The sequence below is a fragment of the Theropithecus gelada genome, chromosome 6 (genome assembly GCF_003255815.1).
Source record: "Theropithecus gelada isolate Dixy chromosome 6, Tgel_1.0, whole genome shotgun sequence".
Classification (NCBI taxonomy): Eukaryota; Metazoa; Chordata; class Mammalia; order Primates; family Cercopithecidae; genus Theropithecus; species Theropithecus gelada.
This window is the reverse complement of record NC_037673.1, coordinates 158,634,860-158,650,357: the sequence shown is the minus strand read 5'-3', so window position 1 is coordinate 158,650,357 and position 15,498 is coordinate 158,634,860. Positions and strand designations below refer to the sequence as shown.

General features: G+C 34.0%; 1 protein-coding gene across 4 annotated transcripts in view; it reads right to left on the bottom strand.

Moving 5' to 3' along the window:
• The window catches only part of GABRG2 (gamma-aminobutyric acid type A receptor gamma2 subunit), an 89,900-nt gene that overhangs the window by 64,236 nt on the left and 10,166 nt on the right, over positions 1 to 15,498 (bottom strand). The window contains exon 2 of one of the 4 annotated variants that reach the window (XM_025388541.1): positions 9,322 to 9,447. The exons of the other annotated variants lie outside the window; for them this stretch is intronic. Coding sequence (XP_025244326.1) covers positions 9,322 to 9,447 — 126 coding nt within the window. The remainder of the gene's footprint in view (positions 1 to 9,321; positions 9,448 to 15,498) is intronic. 4 annotated transcript variants of the gene reach the window in all.

Sequence of the window (15,498 nt, the reverse complement as noted above, 5' to 3'; positions counted from 1 at the left end):
TTTTCCAGATCCAGGGGCAACGCACACCCTTGCAAGATCTGCCATTTTCATTTTTATCAGCACCGAATGAATATTGGTTACTTTTGTAGTTTAGAGTAAAATTAAAAAAAAAATACAAACTTAAAATATAACATTTCCCATCCCTGCCCCCATCTTTACCTTATATTACTAAGCATATAGTATAGAATGAATTTGGTCAGCTATGACGTAATTGCCACATTTACCTTGAATAAATAAATGTATATATTCATATATTCTCAAGTCAGATTTATCACCTTTCTTCAGTCATACTCAGTCATCAAGTATATATACTTGCACAAGGTAGTTAAATATACATACCTATGTGTGTATGTGTGTGTGTACACATGAATGCACATATATGTTTTATATACTTCGTATATATAGATCTTGATGACTAAGTATTGCAGAAGATGATTATGTGACTAATCTGATTTTAAAGTAAGGATAGAGCATGAAGTCTTAGGAGTAATTACTGTCATGGGTCAACTTAGTGATTACAGTAACCTCTTTTTTTCATTCCTTTAAAGTTTTATGACTAGGAAACATCATGAAAATATATCTGCAAAAGGCCTAACATACTGTCTTACATCTTGCACTTTAGTGAGCATAGGAAGTTTAAAGGAGCATTAATTTCACACAGTGCCCATAGTGGGTATAATGGGCTGGGCAATGCTTCCGTCATTTCTCAGAGAGAAAAGCCTCCATGCAAGCAGAGGCCAGTGTGCTGCTAGAAAAAAAAAAAAAAAAAAAATCCCTCTTGGGCCTCAATTCATCATTTCTCCAGAGCACTGCTGAACTCTGCCTAATAAAACTTTAATCCCCTGACCCAAATCTTCCTGGTTTGGGGAAAGAAAAAAAAAAAAAAAAAGGCTCTCTGGCAAAGTAATTTTCAAATCCCTCCAATAACTCTTGAGAAAAGAATATGATTGGTTCGTCAGATACCATAATAGAATTTATTACAGTTTAAATTGTTCATGCAAAACTGCCTTTTCAAAAAATCTATCTCATTCTCTCTCTCTCTCCTCTGTCTCCCTGTCTCTCTCTCAGGTCTATAAGACACATGCACCCTATTAATTTTTCTTCAAGAAAAGGGGATATATACTAAATTGTTTGATGTGTTTGTTTATGACACCTCCCACGCCAACAAATAAGTGAGTCAAGTATAATGGTGTTGTGTTACCGTCATTCCTACTATCTGGCAGACCAGGAGGGAAAATACGTAAAGTGAAAAGATAAGGGATACTTTTTTAGAAGTAAGACTATTTCCAGAATTGCTCCAACAATTCCTTCAGAGTCATCACCTAGTTTTTTTTCACACTTCAGGATGTCTACTTAGCCATCGAGAGGTAAAATAGAGTACTTAAGAGTATATATTTGGGAATCAGGAAATGCTAGTTCTGTTTCTGGATTCTTGTCTTGCCTGACACTTACTGTTAACGACTTTGGGGAAGTTATTTAACCTTGCTAAGCCTCAAAGTTTTCATCTTTAAAATAGGTTTAATATTAGTTTTCATATTACATTCTTGTGTAAGGTTAAGACAATGCTTAAGTGCTTAGCACAGTGCCTGACACACAGTACTGAAAATAAGTCCATGACAATTACTATATTATTAATGAATCAGTAGCATAATTCATTAATAATGGAACAAATATTATTATAAACATTATATTAATCATTTTATAAAGTGACCACTGATAGATTTATAACACCAGCTCCAAACATGTACCAAAACCCTACATCTACATATGTTGCTTCAAGACTTTTAATACAATATGGGTTGAGGAGAACTAAAAACAAATGTTTGTCAGGAAGAAAAATAATGGTGTCTACACTATAAATAAATAAAGTTATTCTTTTCCACAGTTTTTCCAGCTGAGGTCTAAATTAAAGGAGCTGATGCATAATCTGGGATTGTTTCCAGATTTGTCTTTAAGAAAGGAACTTCTTTTATTAAAGTTATGCTTTTTCTTTCTCTAGAGTGCTTTGGACATAAAAACCTCTGCATTCACAGGTAGGCTTTCTAGGAATAATGAAGTCTTACCATCAGATGAGACATTCTGTGGAATTGTAGGCTCCATAAGAATGTCTCGGCAGAAACAGATTGATAATGATTTGAGGAATTCACTCAACAGTTGAGTGGGTAGAGAGCAAACATATTTGAACTTCTGGCTAAAGGTACTTACCTACATGGAACGGCCTTTAGAAGTTATTACTCCTCCTGGTACCACATAATTAAAAATATATTCTTACAGAGTAAAATAACTGAAATTAAACTTATCCTTCAATTAGCTAACCATAATGAAAACATTTTTGTCATCTGAGTGATAGTTTCTGAGTGATGGTGTCAGAAAAGAATGTGAAGTTTTCATCTTTGAAAACATTCAAAAAAATGGTTAGAAAATCACCTTATTGAGAGCCTGGGGCCACAGCAGCAACATCACCTGGGAGCTTGCCAGAAATGCAGAGCTTTGGGACCCACTCAGACCCTGGAATCAGAACTGCTATTTGAACAAGTTTCACAAATGATTCATATGCATATTAATATTTGAGGATCTCAGTTATAGAGTGGTTGTATCAGTGGCACATATTCCTGGCTCTGTGTGTATGTGTATGAGTATGTGTACGTGTATATGTACTTGTATGTGTACATGTATGTGTATGTGTTGGGGTGGGATTTTTTAAAATAAAACTTCTCAGGTTCCTGCTTTAGATCTAAATCTGAATCTCCATGTTGTATATTAGATTATTCATTTTTATTCTCGTCATTACAGTTTTATGCATAATTTGAATTTAGGCATGATTACAAACATGAATTCATACTTGTAATTAGAAGTAAAAATCAATCCTATTTAGAAGAACAAAAGTGGCTTATAAAACACAACAAATACTGCATACAGATTGTTCAACGAGAGGTTGCTGACAAGTTAACAAGATTCTAGACTTTTTAATTTGGGTACATATTCTGGATGTTTGCCATTGTGAAGATTAGTCATGCAGTTTCTGGAATTTTAAATTTCCACCTAGGTATTTCAGATTTCTATATATTTAATAAAGCTCTCAGTTTACGGGTAGAGGAGGAAAATCTAGTCATTGCCCAGGATAGTAGAACAGCAAATATTTGGATGAGAAATAAAGGCATTTGTCTGCTTGTTCAGATGTCTTTAAATCTATTGGTGTTTGATATAATAAAGACTGAATATATATTTATCCTTCTCTAAAGCAGGTAAGTAGTTGAATTTTAAAAATTGATTATTTGTATTCTTAAACTATTTTTATATTTTTAGTGTTTCCTTCTTTCACAACGTTGGTTTCACTAATATTTGTTTGGTACAATTTTTGGTTTACTTTTTAATAAGTGCAATGAGTTTATATGCAAATTATTTTATAGGTCAAAACAAATCTCTCAAGACATACACACAGGAAAATGATACCTTTGACCTTTTCTAATAAAAATCCCCACGCATTGGATTTTCTGCTCCATTGTCACCTCTAAAATTGTGAATATCCACTACTTAGATCTCATAAATCTCTATTCCTTCCTTTACCACATGCACAGGGACTCATTGCTACTCCAGATTCCCATGAGACTGTAGATTCCACTGAGAAACCCATGTCCCAAAAGTATCATTAATACAGGAATCTCTTGTTCCCTACATTATCATGTTAACTGAGAGTTAACTGAGTTCTGAAAATCAGGCCAAACTCCAGAATATTTGCATGTAACTGTCCTTTCTGCCTTCAACCTTTCCTTTGCTCCACTCCTCCATCTACTACTTAGCATGTTTCAATAAAAGCATCTAATCATAGAGACCATTTCTGACTATCTTATCTACATTTCTTGCCCACCCACCCATCATCTGTTCTACCAGGAGATTGTTTCATAGAATTTATCACAATGTGCATTTACTGACTTGTTTATTATCTGCCTTCATTACTAAACTATAAATTTCATGAGTGTATGCTCAATGAAGATTTTTGGAAATGATTTTTATGCTCACCAGTTTTCCTCAGAGAAGTAATAGTATTAAAAATATTCGCTATGTTCTAGGTATAACCTTAATAAAGATTTCACATACATTCTCTCACTTAATCCTCAAAACACTGATATTCCTGTAATTATTCCTGTTTTACAGATAAAGAAGCACTGTTACAATCACAATTGTCACTTTAGTTGGCCAAAACTAAACACTGAACCATTATTCTTTATGACTTTGAGAAAGAAATTAAGACCAAATAATCTACAGCTATACATTCATTAAACAATAAGATCATCCAAAATAAATGATTGTTCCAGTTCATTTTCCCTTAGGACAATACATTAGTTGATGCCTGAGTCCAATAAAAGACATGATGCCTTTAGCACAAAGTTAATAACGTTCAGATTTCATAAACTTGCCACTGCAGATACCAATGATTTGATCTCACCACACTGAGGAATAAAAGCAAAGCTTGCAATTTAACATAATGGATGTGATCATCTGCCTCATTTAAACTCTTTCCTCTGTTTGGAAAACAATGTATATAACAGAGACAAGACACACATATAAGCTAGTTCAGTTTAAAGGATGTCCTTCAGCCACTGCAAAAGGTGGAGTTTGGTAAACAGTGTAGGAAGAGGCAGAGTAGGTGAGTGTACATCCTCAGAAGGCAAAGGGAACTCAGTATATCGTGGTAAGGAAGACTCTACGCAGTACTATCCGGGAGGACTGGCTACTCTTTAGAGACATAGTGGTGTTCAATGGACAGGGCTATTGGGGCGCTAGTTGCTTCTTCATATAGGTCCTTCAATGGCCTGTGGGATTTTATTCCTCCCAGTGAGGACATGCAAATTCCCTGTACAAAACCTATTCAGAGGGTGCTCTATGCATAAGTGGGTACACGTGAGTGTGTACATGCAAAGAGGGTAGAATTAGGGCAGGAAAGTAAACCATTCGGCTAACAAATTGTCCTACTTAAAATGTTTTTCTCACCTCACATCCTTTTTAATTTTTTTGATATTAGGCTAACAGCTGTTGGTGTGTTTGGCTGAATCAATTATCAGACACTTAGTTTGCAATATAGAAAATGCAAATTGTTTACTTTATTAACAGCCACAAATGATGCATATCAAATAAACGTCTGTGGGATTTTATTAGCTAAGATGAATTTGATTGTAAGTATCACAACATTCAAACTAAATTGGGAGACACTAACAGGTATAATTTTAAATCCTGAGGTAAGATGAGCTTCTGGGAGTTTCGACTCAGTTCCTTAACTATGTATTCAAAATCTTAGATTTTTTTTCTATCTCTCTCTTCTATCCTCCATGGTGTCAACTTCAACCCAAAGAAGGATCTATGTGGTCACAAGATTCTGGCAACAGCTTTTCACCTCTATGCTTCTTTGTATGTATCCACAAAAACAGAGAGATAGACTTTTCCAAAAGCTCTCTCTAAAAGAAGAAAAGAGTCACTTTTCTAAAAGCCCCCCCCAAAAGCCTCCTGTTTTTTAATATCACTAGCCTAAATGAGATCAGACACATTACACTGATATCAGTGACTAGAGAATGAGAAAATGATAAATATTTAACCTTCATTATATAAATCTACCACTAGCATAAAATATGAAAACAGCTTCCCCAAAAGCACGTGAGTTTCACAGATACCAAATTAAAACTGTGATAGTTCAGAAGGTGAGGAGGAAAAATGTGGAGAGGCAGTGACTACGCTCGTTGTGGAGAGTAGAACAGAAATAAATAATCAATGTCAGGTTACATTCTGAAATTATCATTATAGTTTATTTTCTATGGATTACACCTCCCTATCATAGTTTACTGTTTTTATTCTTTGCCTCAACCCTTCTTAAATAAAAGGGAAAAGATGTAGAGTAAATAGGACTCTATACTGCTGGAGGGAAAATATTTTGGCATGATCTGCTAATAATGAACATTTTGTGGATTCTATAACCCAGAAATTTAATCTCTTGATTATTTCCAAAAGGAAATGCATTAACACATCTACTTAAAGACATGTACAAGAAAATACATAGTTGCATTATTTGTCACATACAGGAAAAAATAGAACTCAAATCAACAGCAAAATTGATAAATAAAATAAGGCTTGTACACATAATGAAATATTGTACAACAGTTCAAATTTGTGAAACATTGCTACATGCAGCAACATAAATTTGAAAAGTGAAAATCTGAGCAAAAGATGTCTGGACATTTATATACATGGACAAATATGCAATACTTCTGTTACATAAAATTTAATGACAAGAAAAATTACCTGCAGTGCTCAAAGTCAGGACAGCAGTTATTTGAGGTAAGAGAAATAGGACAGAAATTAGGAAGCAAAGAAGATGTTTTCTGGGGCATTGGCAATATTTTATTCTCAGACATAGTTGGTAACTACATGGGTTTTTATTTCAGTGTTTGATAATGCATTGAGTTATATTTTAATCTTCCATGCTTTTTATACATTAATACTTCTTAAGAAAACAAACTAATCAAGTTTAGCTATGAAGGTTAAAAGCAGAGCATTAAGCACCTAAGGACAAGAACTGCTTCTGTCTTCAAAGGTGTTGTTTTCTAAAACTTTTTAAGTGTCTGGCTTTTGGCAAGGCACCCAATGAATAGTTTTCAAAACGTGAGTATTCATTTTTTAAAAGAAGATTCAGTATTTGTGGAAATCAACTTAGTAAGTAGCTCACTCTCTTTATATATGTGCCCATGTAACAATTAGAGTTAATACTAAAAGGAGCTGTCTATATAAATCGCTATTGTGTGGTTGCCATTGCTCTCTTCATCAAGTGCTGATGATTCTCTGCATGGGAAAACTCAAATGACATATGTTTAAAACATTTTTTAAACTGTAATGAAACAAAGCATGCATGAGTAGATTTATTGCAGCACTATTCACAATGGCAAAGACATGGAATCAACCTAAATGTCCATCAGTGATAGACTGGATTAAAAAAAAGTGTGGTACATCTACACCATGGATGAGTATGCAGCCATAAAAAAACAATGAGATCATGTCCTTCGCAGGGACCTGAATGGAGCTGGAGGCCATGATCCTTATGAAACTAACACGGGAACAGAAAAGCAAATACTGCATATTCTTACTTATAAGTGGGAGCTAAACAATGAGGACACATGAACAAATAGAGAGGAGCAACATGCACAGGGGCCTCTCAGAGTGTGAAGGCTAGGAGGAAGGAGAGGATCAGGAAAAATAACTGATGGGCACTAGGCTTAATACCTGCGTGATGAAATAATCTGTACAACAAACCCCCATAACACAAGTTTACCTATGTAAGAAACCTGCACTTGTACCTACCACTGAACTCAAAATAAAAGTTTTTAAAAAAGTAAAAAAAAGAAAAAAAAGGACTAAAAAAAAAAAATGAAACAAAGCCAAAGTTAACACAAGAACAAATCCTAAAGTCACGTCAGCTGTCCATGGCTGCTGGGTAGGACAGAAAGAAAAATGTGCATGCTAAATTGTGGTTAGAAAGAAATGTAGAGAAATGATTCTTAAACTGGAATATTTCTCATTTATCTCTTTATAAAGCATTCAGTAGAATTATTTACAACACGTTAAAAATAGTATTTTCATTTTCTCATTCGTGTATACCTTGCTACAGAATAAAAGCTACGATGACTATGTTCTACTTAATATATGTACAAGGAAGCTCACAGTTGCATTGTCACATACAGAAATAAATAACACTCAAATCAGCAGTAAAATGGGTACATAAAATATGGCATGTACATATAATGAAATACTGTACAACAGTGCAAATTTGTGAAATATCGCTACATACAAAAATATTGACAGCCTCATAATCTGCATGACCTTGGGAAAACTGGGACAGCTTTTCTTGCACACTACACACTAACGTGGAAGATTTTAAAGGCAGTAACCTGAAGTGGGTTCATAAATATGTTGGTCTCATGCAGCATTTTTTTATCAGATGGTAGAACTTACACACTATACTTGTCTTGTTATTGGACTATAATGATAACACGGTGATAAAGTCAATGTAATAAAGAAGGCTTCCAGTCCTTCACTCCAGAAACACACATAGATTGCATTTCTTGCCATGTTCTATGAAAATCCAAGACCCATGTTAATCAGAGAAGATATGCAAACCATAAAAGAGAAGGACGTAATTATTTACCCTCAGGAAATATATCAAGCAAGAAATACTTTGTATTTCTTCATTTATATGATGACTAATACATTATAAATATGCAAGGTGCGGCAAATACTGAATTTTCAAAATAGGACATAGGTTAGTCATTCTTAACCCTGGCTGTGTGTTAATATTAAGTGGAGGGTTTAAAGAAATGCCAGTGCTGAACTCCTACCTCTTATACTGATTTAATTGGTCTCCATGAGACCAAGACTTTGGTATTCAACTAATTCTAAGGTGCAGCCGTAATTAAGAGCTACTGCAAGATAGTGTGACAGAACAACCTGGACTTTCTTTTCTTAGAGTAAATAATTACTTTGGTAACTGCTTTAGGTAAGCCAGATGTCACTTGCTATATCGCTTCATGGTAAACTGAAAATTCAAAATAGCATCATCCTCAATATTTTTGGGCTATTAAGATAGCCCTGTATTAGCATTTCCTAAAGCTTGGGACACCTGCTGTAGTACACAGACAATTTTAATTAAGTGTCACATAGGTATGGTATTAAAAGATATTGAAACATATAATTAGAAAGTTTTTCCCTTTTACATTTTCTTTCAGCATATCTAATTATACTGAGGGCAAAGTCTCGGTTTATTTCTAATTTATCTTTAGCCACTCTTTTCAATTTGCTAATCTGCCTTCTAAAGAGAGCAACAGCAAGCTTGGCATATCTGGGAGACCAAATACATAATTAAAATTTGATAACATTGTTCTGGTATCATTGAATTTACTTTGCTGTTGTCTTCTAATATGAAAAGTGACACTGATTTCCAGTTTGTATTGTTTTATTAAATGCATTAAATAAAATAATCTTACTAAAAACTACTTTGTTTTATGAAAAAAGTTCAGTCATAAATGATCGTGTATTACTTAGATGTGGCAGAAAACATTGAATTTGGGAAACAGTGACTTACAGATTTAGATTTCTTGATCCTTCACTAAACGGCTTATATTTGAGACTCTTTTTTGAAAACAGTTGCAGATGGAAAGAAGTACAAAGTATAATGCTGATATCAAAACACTCCTTATCTATTTAAGGAGACAAATACCTGAACAGCTAGAAAAACAACAACGCTTAAATAACAATGCAAGACAATACCAAAAACGTTCTCACATTGTAGAACACGACTTAACTCTATCTGTCAGCACCTCCAACTTGACATTGAGGTTATTTCTGTCAATGGTTTTTTTGCATTCACTTTCAAATCTCAATTTATGTGGGTAAGAAGAAAATTTTCTTCTAGAATACAAAATATTTTGAGGAACTGTTAAAACTTTTGATTCTTCCTCTAGCAAAAATGTTCATATATATAAACATGAATAATTTTTTAAATATTTGCAAGGAGTTCACAGATGGATAGGAGATTTTCTGTGCACTTTCACGTGACACATGAACAAAAGATTAAACTGTCTCAGATTTAGAATCATTTAAAGGTCACTGAGAACAAGTGTATGAAAATGAAGGCTGGTTCCATATTTAGGCAGATATTCAAATGTATCAAATGTATTTGAAAATTCATATTGTTCTATGGTGACAGGAAATGAAATATTCCAATTTTATTTTCATGTTTAGATGTTTGAAATGATAAAGCAAAATTTTTCAGATAGTTGATTAAATTTTCATTTTCATACACTAGTTTTAACAACACATGTGCATACATCTGAATGACCATAATTCTGGAAATTTTTCTTATTCATCTTTCTTATACTTTTCTGTTTGTTTCTTTCTTTTCTAAAATTGTGCTAAAACTTTATTTTCAGATTCAAGGTAAACAAATGCCAAAACTGTCCTCGTGGTCAGGGCCAATTCTAGAAGACTACTACTAAGTTTTCATTGACTCTTTATAGATAAAATATTTTCTCAAAATCAAGGTTTTATTGTTCACTTTAAAAAGTTAATCAAGTCATTTCTTACCCTTATCTTTTAGTCTTGTTGTTAGTACTGTTCTTGTTCCTCTTTCCTCCTACTCTCGTTATATAAATAGCTTATTTTTATCTCTATATAATATGAATTTACATAACTAGGAATTATGAATACTCCAGATTATAGAAATTTGTGTTCATTCACTCGTTTGTGTTTATTCACAGACATCTCTTATGAGCTAAGCACTATTCTTAGCACTTAGAATTATTACTTTTTTTAAAAGTTCCATATTCAGAGTGAACAAATTAGTTCTTCATGAACCCATTTCGGAAAGTCCAAAATTACATTTGTTCCTGGAATTCTGGAACAATACAAAAAAATCCCCAATGAAATTTGAAAACATCCTAACTTCACCCCAATTTTAAGCATGTGTTAAGTCAGAAAGGTTTATATAATAGAAGAGGGCTGTTTGTGTAATTTACAGATTTACAAGTTTAAATCTTTTAACACTCAATAAGGCTAAAAGCCTTAAATTATTATGAATTCATATTAGAAAATGAGAGTGCCTTAATGAAATAACAAGATAAGTTACCGTCTTTGCTGGCAGTATATTACCATCTCTTACACACGGCTGCAACACTAATGTGCATTTTGTAAAATTAGGCTTTTATAGAATCCATACTTCTTCCCCCATCTTCCCTATTATTACTTTCTCTAGTCTTCCTACATCATCGGGTACATAATCACCAGTAGTATCAAAGCAGAACACGTAACCATTGAAAAGTTAATAATTAATTCAATCAAGAATGTACTCTCAAGGGAAAAAAAAACTCCATTTTGTCTAGAAAACTGAACGTGATCATTTTTATGTAAGCGTTTCTGGAAAAAAAAAAACTTAGCTAGACAGTCACTGTGTTTTAAAATCTGGTATTCTGTAAGATAAGTTTTTAATTATCCCATGTAAATATTTAGGAGTGGAATTACTGTGTAATATATTAAGTGTGTATTTAACCTTATAAGAAATTTCAAAACTGTTTTCCTGAGTAGCTATACCATTTTCATTCACACTAGCTATGTAGTTCGAGTTGCTTGACATCCTCACCACACTTGGTCTTGCCAGAGTGGTTTTTATTTTGCCCATTCTAATAGATGTGAGGTGATATCATATTATGATTTTAATTTGCATTTGTCTAACAGGTAAAGGCTAATGATGTTGAACCTCTTTTCTTGTGTTTATTTGACACCTCGACAACTTAGATGAATCTCAAAAGTATTATGCTAACTGAACTGTATGTGTCTCTAATTATACTCTTGAAAGAAAAATCTTCAATGATGAATAACAGATCAGTTTCAAGGAGTAAAGGATTTGTTGTTGTTGTTGTTTGCTTTTGTTTTGTTCTTGTGAGTACCATAAGTACCACTCAAACCAAGAATACTGATTGGATGATGCTTATGAACTAATATATGTGTTAAAATGTATGTAAGTATACACTAAGAGGTCAATTATGCTGTATGATAACTTAAAAATACAATTATTATTCTGTAATCATCATTAAACTTTAAAAAAATTCTCTGCCATTAGATATTTGTGGAAATTTTCTAATAATAAAGTATGAGATAATTGGGCTTAAAATTTTAAAAATTTTGTGGGGAGAAATAAAATTTCATTAATGAACTAGTACTCTGGTTTCTTATTAATTTTGTATACAATTTTTAATCTCTGTCTTACTATTTGCCTGGATTTATACACAGATTAAGTTCAATAACAAATTTTATGGATAGGAAATAAGTATACTTTTGTCAGTGGTCTCTATGAGAATCCCTTAAAATTTTAAACGTTCAATTAATGTCCAAATCATAATAATTAACTTGGAATTTAGCAATAGTCTTTGCCATTTATTAGACGCAAAGTATTTAGCTCTATAAAAACAAACCTATTTACACATTTACACACATTAGTTAAATATAATGCAATAATTTCATTACAATGCCATAAAATAAGTATGTTTTAAATCATTGACATAATAGTAAAATCAATAACTGGTTCTTGGTCTCACTAAGATTTTGCAGTAGGATTTAGAACAACACGTTACATAACTCTGATGAAGCTAAAAGTCAGCGCTTGAGTTAATTGGCAAGCAACTGAAAACTGGTAGGTAAAATGCAACTCTCACCATTCCCCAGATTATATAGGTACACTTTTCCCTAAGAATGAAACTGTTGGTATTAGTATATGAAGTCTTACACCAATCCAAACTCCTTCCCTAGAATACAATTCAAATTACTTACCATGGTTTTGAGACCATACATTAGGAAATAGTTTTCTGCCTCCCAAGTTCTTCCCCCTGACTGTTTCAGTCTCAATCTATCTTCCAGCCACCTGGACCTTCTTTTCATACTTAAATTACACCAAGCGCTTATTTCTTTGGGGATTCTTGTACCTGCTGTTACTTATGATGATAGTGGTCTTCCCTTCAATCTTTTCATTGCTGGGTGCCTTTCCTCCTCTCATAGTCTCAACTTCTTATCCATTATTCATAATTGCCTTTCCTGGCCAGTATATGCAAAGTAAAATTTCCTGGATTATGTTCATCACACCACACTTGTTATTTCCTCAATGCTATCACAATTTGAAGTTTATTTAATTTGTTTGTTTACTGTCTGCTTTCCCCCAGACAGCAAGGTCTATTTCCTAGTACAGTGCCATGCAAGTATTAGAAACTCAATAAACATTTATTGAAGACAGGAAGGCAGGAAGCAGGCAGGAAGGAATTTGTCCACCTTGCATTTATATTCATTCTGCATTTAACACATTACCTCAGAGCTCAACAGGGGCCAAATGGTATCTTATGTTAGCTTATTTCAGGGGAAAAATGAACAGAATCATGTGGGTTTATTGGTTTAAAACTGCAAAAATTAGCCAGGCATGGTGGTGCACCCCTGTAATCTCAGCTACTCAGGAGGCTGAGGTGGGAGAATTGCTTGAACCTGGGAGGTGGAGGCTGCAGTGAGCTATCGCACCACTGCACTACAGCCTGGGTGACAGAGTGAGACCCTGTCTCAATAAAAATAAGTAAATAAAATAAAAATAAATAATGTTTGAGTATAGGATGTATATCTGGGTACACAATTACCTTATATCAGAATCGATAAGTGAAGTAAATCAATATATAGGTATGACATTGTCTATAAGTAAATTTATAAAAGCAGTGTTATATATTATTACATTATATATAATATATTATATTTTTAAAACTATGTCCTTCTTCTAGAATATAGGCTTTACAAGAGCAAGGATTCTGTTTGCCTTGTTCAGCACCGTATCTTCAGCAGCAGGCACGGTGCTAGCAACATAGTGGGTAGGAATTAATAAAACGTGATTAACAAAATAACTAGTAATCCAGGAGGGTATAGTGTGGGTTACCTGAATCAGAGTATACAACTACAATCTCTAATTTTGTGCTTTATGCGCATTTGCACTTTTCTGATATATTTTATTAAAACTTAAACAACCGTTAAGAATCTGCTTGGTACATCACATACAACCTGAAGTAAAGGAGACTAAAATTGAATCAAGAAATCTCTCCATCCTCATATGACTTTCTAGAATTTACTGTGATGCTTGGTCATCAGAGAAATTGAGCTGCACATGCAAAGGGAAGTCGATCTCCCAAGAGGACTTCCATCATGGACCATGGAAACTGTGTAAATGGCCTGTTGAGCACAAGAGTACCTGGAAAATTACAATCAACTGTAATAGATGTTTTGAGGAGTATGTGAGTACTCATATATTTTTGTTTTTATGACACTGAGTTCATTTTATTTGCATTTTTAAAATTATTAATTATGTAATATTAAAGCATTTAATTTAAACAAATTTAATAAATTTAATGATTATATATAAAATATTTTTTATGAGGTGACATGCAATGTGACTGAAAGGTTGTAGATTTTTGTTTGTCTAGACAAAGTCACTTTTATTATTTCAGGCTTTAAAATACAATAATTCGCTTAGCTAAATATCGTTCCATGTATGACCTCACTTTTTAAACTTTAAATAGAAAATATCTATGACAAAATTACATCTCAAACACTGAGCCATCACTCTGATGAAAATTCTGTATTGAAGAAAGATGACATGATTTAAAAAAAATAGATAAGAGGTGGCCGGGCACGGTGGCTCACACCTCTAATCCCAGCATTTTGGGAAGCCGAGGCGGGCGGATCATGAGGTCAGGAGATAGAGACCATCCTGGCTAACATGGCGAAACCCCTTCTCTACTAAAAATATAAAAAATTAGCTGGGCGTGGTGACAGGCGTCTGTAGTCCCAGCTACTCCGGAGGCTGAGGCGGGAGAATGGCGTGAACCCGGGAGGCGGAGCTTGCAGTGAGCCGAGATTCCACCACTGCACTCCAGCCTGGGCGACAGAGCGAGACTCCGTCTCAAAAAATAAATAAATAAATAAATTGATTAAAATAAATAAATAAATTTTAAAAAAATACACACACACACACACATATGGTAAGCTGCTCTGAAAGCAATGCCTGTGAAAGGTGATAGGAAAATAAGCCCAGTGTTTAAAGGGATCTGATGAAGTTTAATGTGGCATAACACTATTTGTGAGGATACAATGAGAAGAGCAATTTGCAACCCAGAAGAAGGCCCTCACCAGAACCCAGCCATGCTGGCATCCTGATCTCAGACTTCCAGTCTCCAGAACTGAGAAACTCATATCTGTTGTTTATAGGCCATGTAATCTACGGTGTTTTGTTTTAGTAGCAGCAGCAGATTAAGGAATGAACTTCATGTAGATCCCTCCCATTATGCATAAGGATAGGTCTGTATCATCAACAGCATATGACAGAAGCAATGGTGTATAATTTTTTGACACTTTATTGTAAAGACCATGGCTTTCATCTTGAAAACCCTCTCTCCCACTCCCTTCCTCCCTCCTTCTTTCCTCCCCCAATCCATTCTGTCTCCTCTTTCCAACTCTCCAACACCATGTAGAGCTCATAAGACAAGAAACTGGAACTTCCTTTTAATAGCCACATTGGAGTGAGCCTGAAAATTGATTTTCTAGCACCTTAAGATGGCCAGGACCCTGTTCAACAACTTGACTGCAATCTTATGAGAGATCCTAAGTTGCAATCACCAAACTACCCATTCTTGGATTCCTGCTCCTCAAACACTGCAAAATAAGAAGTATTTCTTATTTTCAATTGCTAACTTTTGAATAACTGGTGATGTAGAGTTAGATAACTAATGCAAAGACAGATGATATGTAAGGTTGCAATGACTTAAAGTAACTTAAACTGTCATACACTGAAATAGTGTTTTGCTAAATTTCTTACAATAAAATACATCCATGCTACGTCCTAGACATTTCATCAAGAGTAATAACAGATGCCTTCAGCATCACTTG